Raw genomic sequence first — 9,970 nt, 5'->3', positions numbered from 1 at the left:
TGTTGCTACAGCTGGCCTGTTACACCCCAGCCAGTTGCTACAGCTAGCCTGTTACACCCCAGCCAGTTGCTACAGCTGGCCTGTTACACCCCATCCAGTTGCTACAGCTGGCCTGTTACACCCCAACCATTTGCTACAGCTGGCCAGTTACACCCCAGCCAGTTGTGATTCAGTTGCTCCAGTTTTTGGTTAAAAGTCCTTCAAAACATGTCTTCATCACCACCACCATCTTCCTCTCCTCCACCACCACCACCACCCTCCCCTTCACCATCACCCCCTCTCCCCTTCCTCTTCCACCACCACAACCTTTAAGTTATTTGGTGGTGTTTCTTCATTCATGCTGTCTGTGGTAGTGGCACCAACTCTATTGTCTTTCTTCAGGTAAGATATTCTACCAAAGAACTCCTGCAACTTGTCTCTTATCCACCACTTAACACAATTAATTTAGAACTAATTGCTTTAATTTTCTCATTGAATTAGTCCAGAATACCTGGAACGGCCGCACAGCTTGTAATTTCAATTAATTCATATTGCAACTGGTGGACAAGAGCATTGGGGTTGGAGCTTTGAATTGGGTTAACCATTGGTTCATTGTCTACCTGGCAGCAAAAGTAACAAGGAAGTATATGGGATTTGATACAGAACAAATATCGCAAGAGGCTTCATTTGAAGAACTCCGGGTTTTCAAGGAGTTTTTGTATTTACGGAATGTGTGTGGCATAGGTGCATGCATATGTAAGCAGTTTCTCAGATCTCGCTGTTGTAAAAAAGGAAAAAAAAAAGGAAAGAAAAGAGAAATAGGTGAAGCTTCTTACAATACTCTTTTACTTGTTTGTCATTTGACTGCGGCCATGCTGGAGCACTGCCTTTAGTCGACCAAATCGAACACAGGACTTATTCTTTGTAAGCCTAGTACTTATTCTATCGGTCTCTTTTTGTCGAACTGCTAAGTTACGGGGACGTAAACACAGCAGCATCGGTTGTCAAGCGATGGTGGGGGGGACAAACACAGACACACATACATATATATATATACATATATACGACGGGCTTCTTTCAGTTTCCGTCTACCAAATCCACTCACAAGGCTTTGGTTGGCCTGAGGCTATAGTAGAAGACACTTGCTCAAGGTGCCACACAGTGGGACTGAACCCGGTACCATGTGGTTGGTAAACAAGCTACTTACCACACAGCCACTCCTGCGCCTTTTTTCAATTTTATGGTGTATAATTTAAGGGTAATTTAGTTACTATTACTCCTTTTTCTTCCTTTTTTATTTTATTTTCTCCCTCTTTTTGCTTTTTCCATTCCTTTGATATTCCCCACCCCCACCATCATACCCTATTACAGGAATCCTATACGTAGATGTACAAATTTCAGTATTTCTTCAGTTGTAACTTGCCTCAAGGGTACTCTGCACTCATTGGTGAAACTCAGAGTAACAAGAGACTGACTTGACTAAAATAAAACATATATTACAGTGATACCGCGCAGTACGAGTATAATTCATTCCATAACCAAACTCATCTTACAATTTACTCGTTTTACAAATCAGTTTTCCACATTGAAATTAACTAAAATATAATTAATCCATTCCAGCCCCTCCCCACAAACCACTCAAAAATAACTTTTTATGGATTTTAAAAGAGAAAAGGTATAGTTACAAGTTAAATGACAATTATAAAAAAAAGAATGCAAAAGAAATATGTAAACTGGTTTTATTTACTGAATTACCTTAAAAATGGAACGATTTGCATGCTCGTACTTCAAGACAAAAATTTGTATGAGTCTCGCTTCATACAACAAATTACTCATATAATGGGGCAATCGTACTGCGAGGTTCTACTGTTTTAATCTCTACTAAAGTATTAAGTACTTTTTTCTCCACCAGTTACCAATATAAGGGTGTTTATTAGGCAGTGAGCAAACGGAATTGTTAGCATCCCAGGCAAAATGCTAAGTGGCATTTCGTCTGTCTATGTTCTGAGTTCAAATTCCACCAAGGTCGACTTTGCCTTTTAGCTTTTCAAGGTCGATAAAATAAGTACCAGTCGAGCACTGAGGTCGAGGTAATCAATGTACCCCTCTCCTGAGCTTGATGGCCTTGTTCCAAAGTTTGAAACTAATGTACGAGTTTGTGTGTGTGTCTGTGTGTGCACACATCTATATTTATTGAGGCATAGTTCTGGGTGTGTGGTGGAAAAGTTTTTTTTTGTAACCGAATGGTTTTGTGATCAATTCCACTGCATGACACTAAACCACTTTCCATTATGGAATTGAGCTAAGTTGCCACATAAATAGCACCCATACAGGTATCATGTAAAACCACCCATGACAGTAACACACAAAAGCCACCCATGCTGGTGCCATGTATAAAGTGCTGGTGCCACATAAAAAAGCACCCAGTCCACTCTGTGAAGTGGTTGGCATTAAGAAGGGCATCAAGCCATAGAAACCATGCCAAAACAAACAACTGGAGCTTGGTGTAACTGGCCAGTTCCTACCAAACTGTCCAACCCATACCAGCATGGAAAACGGACATTAAGTAATTATGATGAGTTTATATGTCATGCAGTATTGGTGGGAGTATATATCGTTGCTATTATGTTAATCTGTTGTATGTCCAAATTTGGCCAAATGGTTTTTTAATTTTTTCAATATTTATTTTTGCTTGCAATAGCTGGTTCTTTTAGTCAAACTGTTGCATCTCCAGCTGCATCAGATGCCAAAATATCAAAAATTGTCAAAGTGTAGTACAATGGTTTTGCTATGGAATGATGAAACTCTTCTTTTCATTTTCTGAAAGAGCAACATTTTGGACATACTTTTGCATAATAGCAACGATATATATACATATTGTTTGTTATTATACTAAACTGTCGTAGTCCAAATTTGGCCAAATCTGTTTCTTTCAATATTTATTTTTGTTTGCAATAACCGGTTCTTTTGGTCAAACTATCATATCTCCAGCTGCTTCAGATACCAAGATATCAAAAATTGTCAAAGTGTAGTACAACCGTTTTGCTATGGAATGGTGAAACTATTTTTGTTTTTTGAGAAAGCAACGTTTTGGACTTACCACACTTTTGGAAAATACAAAAGTAAGTCCCACATACGACAGTTTTGCAAAAATATTTCTGACTGAAAATATCATACATGCATGGAGTTACGATTTTGTGCACCCAACAAAGTATTACCGTTAAGCTGAAACTGTTGCTAATGTAAAAAGAAATTGAATGATGAAACTATGTTTCCGATTTCTGAAAAAGCAACGTTTTGGACTTAGAACAGTTTTGCATAATAGCAACGATATGAAGTGGTCAGTCATGTTGACTATAAATATAAGAGCATGTAGAATTGTTGATTTGGATATATATGTAACTTTGAGATGTAAGGCTGCACCATACTTTTTCCTGTATCATGACATCGTGTGGTCGCTGAAACTCAGATGACAAACCCCACCTGTTCTTCTTTTAAGGGGCCCAGCTCAGATTCAAGCAAAATCTAGTTACTCTTTTCAGCCCTGTCTCTCCATTGTCAATCCTCTCGAGTGTCTTCTGTTTCAGCTAAAGTTTTCCCCGCTTCAATCATGTATGTGGAGCATAAAAAATTTGATCCAATGGTTTATAGTCGTCACCAACATCATTGTTGTTTGACAGACACAACAAAGACAGCCAATACCACCATTGATCGAATTAATGCATTAAATCATTGATTTGTGATACTTCAGCCTGACACTACCCCCATTGCGCACCCTAGTGAAATGCAGTGTGGAAATGAAATGTAATCTTATAATTGATATATCCTATATGAATTAGAATGTGACAGTGGAGATACATCTTAAGTGTGAGTGAAGATATATCTTAAGTGTGAGTGAAGATATTTTGTGTTTACAAACTCAAGGAAAATCAGATCAGGTTTTCTTTCTTGAAAATGTTAAGCAATTTTGTGAATTCCTAAATTCTTAAAATTATCTGTTTTGTTTGAGAGTTGCTAACATTTACTGCTAGGCTTTTGTTTTCTTTCTCCAACCAATAGAATTGTTTATGTATGTCATTCAGTACAGACCCTTCTGTATACATACCATTGGCTGACTTCTATGAAGTTATTCCATTTAGTTTATTATATTTCACACTACAGTATCCAATTTGTCCTTTTGCAAGACACTTGGATACGCTTAGAGCAAGATTCAGCTGCTTTTCCTCGTTGGACATTCTTGTTGGCATAATCTCTGAATGTTTTGTTTAAGCCCCAGGTCAACTCTGTCAAGCAGAATCTGTGATCAAAGTTATTCTAACAATGACCATCACATCGTTTTAATTTATCCCATAACTGCATTATCCTATGTCTCTTTTTTCTTCTAAGATGTTGGGGCATTATTTGAAGGTGATTTGGTTGCTATTTCTAGCATATTGATCCACAGTGGGGCCTGATCTCTGAAATGCTTTTGTTTCTATTGTTGTTGTTGTTCTTTAACCCCAGGTTGTCCTAATCCAGTAGATCTATGATGAAAGCCATTTTAACCAAGATCATTTGATCTTCAATTTCAGCCATTGTATATCTAAGACTACATCCTCCAATGTGTCCAATGCCACAGTTTTTAAGATGGTTTAGTATGATTTGGGAGAAACTTTGCTGTTTTAGCTAACAATTTAATTAAGCACAAATGATACCCCCCCCCCACACACACACACACACACCATCACCACCACCACCACCACCACCATCTTGTTGATTTTATTTATATTTCTTTAATGAAACTTATTTATCAAAACCTTTTCATAACTGAATCATGTTGCAGTTGTTATTTGTTAACCTTGACTTTTGTACAACTACAGGATATAAACTTACCCCCTGGCAAAATTTCTCCAGATAAGGTAGGCCCATTTCCAAAAGTGCACAGTGTGTGTATACACATATATCACCAACATGCACCACATTCAAGACCTTGATATGTTTGTGACACAAGTAGAATTTTGTTATCCCTCTTCTCCTGCAATGAACCTTTTTTTGATAGCCTTGTCCCAGGCCATATTTAATATAATAATCATGCTTTCTCCACTTAATGTCTGACTTAAGTAGCATCAGCCAACGATGCAGTTATTTCAGTCGATTCCATAAGGGATTAGAAGGAACACTTCTGTTAGTGTGCAAGTTGGCAGAACCATTAGCACACTGGGAAAAATGCTTAACAGTGTTTCATCCATTTCCACATTCTGAGTTCAAATTCCACTGAGGTCGACTTTGCCTTTTGTCCTCTCAGGGTCGATAAAATAAATTAAGTACCAGTTTATCACCAAGGGCAAAGTAATTGACTTACTCCCTGCCCCAAAATTGCTGGCCTTGTGTCAAAATTTGAAATCATTATTATTATTATTATTAGTCTGCCAAAGTCAACTGCCTGTCATCCTTTTGGGGTCGATAAATTAAGTACCAGTGAAATAATGGGGTCAATGTAATCGACTAACTCCCTCCAAAATTTCAGCCCTTGTGCCTTAAATAGAAAAGATTATGTGAACTTTGAAGAATGTATATTCTGATGAGACCAAATGTGACCTTTTAATACACCATGGTATGATTTGGAAGAGACATGGCTATGATTTCTAGCGAGTTGAGACTTTTTTATTGACTTGTGAGTTGTCAGAAATGGTCATTACCAAACTATGTATGTTCTATTTAATTGTAACCCCTATACTCACAGTCCAGATTCCTTAGGGGTTGCTTTGTTATCAACCTAGAAGTAAAATCAATGAAGTATTCTTGCTTCTTTTCAAAACTGGAGAGTGAATTTTGTTTCTGGAATTTTTATTTAGGCACAAAAATTAAGCTAAATCGATAATTGTTAAAAACCTAATGGCTTTTATATTCCGAGGTACAAAATTCTACATGAGCTGAGAGATCCTCTACAACACTGATTCTCAGCTGGGACCCATATGGTCCCTGTTAGGACATGTAAGGCTTTTGGGGGTTTGTATGAGCAAAATAGGAAAATATAGTTCTATTGTAAGGGTCCATGAAAAATTCTGATTTAGATGTATTTTTGAAAGGGACAGCTATGTTTCTTTCTCTAATGTTTTACATAATTCCACCTTAACAAGTTAACAAGTGAAAAACAAATTAGGAATTTTGGAAAAATAGTTTATAAAACTAGGTTTTAAACATTGAATGACTATGAGGGTCCATCAAAATAGAATAGTAATGAAAGGGGTCCACAAATAAAAAATGATTAACTCCTGATCTTCAGGAACAGTCAATCCACGAGAGATAATGGAATTCTTCTAAAATCTCTCTGCTGACTTGGAGAGTGATTGTTCAGCTGTTGAATAGGAAATGAAATATATTTATCAGACCAGGGTACAGCTATGTACCTATAAAATTTGTAAAATAAAATAAACTTGTTTTGGGCAAAGAGGTAGGTGTTGATGTTTTGGAAACAGCCCTAAAAGGGCTGTTTCCAAATGAGAATTTTGTGTGAGGAATGTGAAGATCTGTAGACATCAGTTTCAGAAATAACCTTCCACTTCAGTTACTGTTTCTAAACTAAACACCCTTAGCTTAGAGGGCCTCCATGTAGTTGCTTAATCTATTAGAATTAGTATATATCAAACCTACCAAGAAAAGGGCACATTAGTTTATATAGTTCTTGATATCCCTAAAAAAATGTGTGATCATAGAAGGGAAAACTTCCCTGCTCAAAATGTCTGAACTCTCCGCACTTCATGGCACATAAAACATATATTTATCAATTATATTGACACAAACTCATCACTGATTTATTTGGACTCTGTCTTACATAGCTATCGCTTGACCATCTTCCTTGACCATTGTGGGCAGCAAACCAGTCTTAACTTCATCACTACTCTTTCTCTACAGCACTGTTTGACCTTCTTCGGTGATCTATGTGATCACCAGTTTTACCATTCCCATCACTCTCTCTTGCAGAGTTATAATACTGCTTGGTCACTCCTATGACTTTTGTGGTCAGTTAACTTTTGCCTTAATTTCAACACCACTCTCTGATATACATTCTTTGTTTTATTTTTCTCAATTTGTTCTCTTTTGACTAATATTCATCCTTGTAACTGTTTACCACTTTTTTTTTTTTTTTTTGCTTGCGAAAAGTTAAACAAAGATGTTATTGAACATGTTTTTCTTGTATTTTGTCACTAGTTTCATCTTTTTCACTTATAATCATTTACTTTTCATCGTCTCTCTTCATTCATCTTCTCTTATTTCACAACCGTTTCCTCATCCCCTCTTCTTTCATCAATTTCTCTCTCTATTTTCCTTTCTCTTATAATGTATTTTTCTGTTTTTACAAAAACATTGTAGATGACCTGAAGTATTACATTTACATGTACAGAACCAATGTTTTACAGACGGTGAAAGTTATAGTGACTGGACATCAAAAAAAAAAAAACATATAACAATAAATAAGATTTTGAGATGTCACTTTGGAGATATCTGATTAGTCTTAATATTATAAGTTAAATACTCCTCAAATCATTTCAAGATTGAGTGAGAGATAAATTGCATGTCCATTTTGCTTGCTGGAGCCTTAACTTTTTCTTGTTTTTTTTTTCACAATTTCTTTATTTTTGATTTTCGTTTTTTCATTTTTGTTTGTTTCTTTATTTTTAGTTTCCTGTATATTTTCTCTCTCCTTCTCCACTTCTCCCTATTTCTCTATCTCCCCTCCTACTTCTCTCTCTCTCTCTCTCTAGGTCTATGAGATCTACCAGCCAGGACCTAATCTTATTTCACCTAACCAGGTATGCCTCACTGCTCACTGTTCTTTATCCCTCAATCCCTGCTAATCTTGTTAAGGGTAAGCGTCCATATGAAGGACTTTAGCCTGACGATCCAATTTCCTTTCCCATCAAACTGTACAGAATCAGAACGTTCGTCCATTTTTTTTTTATCTTGAAGCTGTTAGCTGGATTCCTTGCTTTCAGGGTTTAGTTTTGTGTATAATGCTCTCTCTCTCACACATGCATAACATGTTCTTTCACACATACACACACACACTATTTTTTTTAAATGCACATGCAACATGCTTTCTCATACACATGCTTTCTTTCTCACACACACACACACACACACACATTCATGATAACATACTCTCATACACACTTTATCACCCACATGACAACACACTCTTTCTCATGACACATTCTCTCATAATTTCCTGATGCCAACCATTATAGATATTTTTCAAAGCATACAGGTGCGTGGCTAAGTGGTTAGAATATTCAGCTCACAATCATATGGTCATGAGTTTGATATATAGCAGCGTGTTATGTCCTTGAGCAAGACAGTTTATTTCACATTGCTCCAGTTCACTCAGCTAGCAAAAGAGAGATGTACCTGTAATTCAAAGGGGCCAGCTTTGTTACATATTGTGTCATGATGAAACTATTGGAGAGCTACATTAAGTGTATGCATGTCTTATTCTTTTATTGCCCACAAGGGGCTAATCATAGAGGGGACAAACAAGAACAGACAAACAGATTAAGTCGATTACATCGACCCCAGTGCGTAACTGGTTCTTAATTTATTGACCCCGAAAGGATGAAAGGTAAAGTCGACCTCGGCAGAATTTGAACTCAGAACCTAACGGCAGACGAAATACCGCTAAGCATTTCGCCCGACGTGCTAACGTTTCTGCCAGCTCGCCGCCTGTGGAGCACTCAGCCGCTTGTATGTTAATTTCACGAGCAGGTTGTTCTGTTGATCGGAACAACCTCATCATCTTAACTGATGGAGTACCAGTGGAGTGGACAACATAGAGGGATATGGGTTAGGTATCTTAAATCCTGAGATACACAAGTAATTCTCGTGATATATGCGTTTTCTTTCTTTTCAATCCGCTGCACAAGCAACCAAAAAAAAAACCAACAGTAAAACACCAGAGTCAGACAATTATAAACAAAACCTCTCTGTGCGTGTGCACATGCATGTCAAACTGGCGCTCCATTGGTTATAATGAAAAAGTTTCCAGTTGATCCAACCAACGGAACAGCCTGCTCATGAAATTAACATGCAAGTGGCTGAGCACTCCACAGACATGCATAATCTTAATGTAGTTCTCAGGGAGATTCAGCATGACACAGAATGCGACAAGGCTGGCCCCTTTGAAATTACAGGTACAACTCATTTATTTCCAGTTAGCAACAGGAAATGAATTGAACTCATCCTCTTATGATTGTGAGCGGAATACCTCTAACCACTAAGCTACATACCTACGTGAATGTGTGTATATATACACACCTTCCACATACCAAATCTTTGTTCATTACTCAAGTGTCACTAGATTCCATCTCAAAATTTTGGTGTGACATTCAATAAATATTTGGCCATAAAAATCTTCAATGTTCTTTATAGCTTTTTTACAACTTCTTTAAGTGTTATTGATGTTTTATTCCATGCAATGTTGAGCTCACTCTGGAGTGATGGTCATGGAATTGAAAACAGGTGCATTATTGTTAGCACTTTTATTATAGTCTGCAAACACCTGAACATCCAAAGTCAACACCGTAACCCGTAATTATAAAGTTCCCGCTACCAACAAAATTAACTTCTTTATTTCACTTTTGTTACACTTCTTTGGCATCTGAAGGTCAGTCACATATATTGCCTGAATATCGGTTATTTTAGCAGCTGTTGATCAATTTGTGTTACATGTATTCAACTAACCCATGCTAGAATGGAAAAGCAGATGTAAAGTGAACTGTGTTCAGCTTATTTTAGCATCTGTTGGTCAGTCTGTATTGCTTGGATTTTGGTTATTTTAGCTTCTAGTCAGTTTGTATTGCCTTGATGCTTTTAGTAACATCTGGTAGTTAGTCTGTATGACCAATATGTTTGTGCTGTCTATATTGCTAAATTGTTACTTTGACATCTGATGGTTAAAGTATGTAAGCACCATTATATATATATATATATATATATATATATATATATATATATA

General features: G+C 36.9%; 1 protein-coding gene across 9 annotated transcripts in view; it reads left to right on the top strand.

Annotated features, from left to right (window-relative positions):
• The window catches only part of LOC106877933 (uncharacterized), a 229,994-nt gene that overhangs the window by 136,071 nt on the left and 83,953 nt on the right, over nt 1-9,970 (top strand). For 7 of the 9 annotated variants that reach the window (XM_052967535.1, XM_052967536.1, XM_052967534.1 and 4 more), the window contains exons 4-5: nt 4,839-4,877; nt 7,725-7,772. The exons of 1 other annotated variant lie outside the window; for it this stretch is intronic. In XM_052967535.1, coding sequence (XP_052823495.1) covers nt 4,839-4,877; nt 7,725-7,772 — 87 coding nt within the window. The remainder of the gene's footprint in view (nt 1-4,838; nt 4,878-7,724; nt 7,773-9,970) is intronic. One more of the 9 variants, XM_052967537.1, reaches the window with a different exon arrangement.

This window comes from Octopus bimaculoides, chromosome 4 (assembly GCF_001194135.2).
Source record: "Octopus bimaculoides isolate UCB-OBI-ISO-001 chromosome 4, ASM119413v2, whole genome shotgun sequence".
Lineage (NCBI taxonomy): Eukaryota > Metazoa > Mollusca > Cephalopoda > Octopoda > Octopodidae > Octopus > Octopus bimaculoides.
The sequence above is the reverse complement of the archived record's forward strand: the minus strand, read 5'-3'. Positions and strand labels throughout refer to the sequence as shown.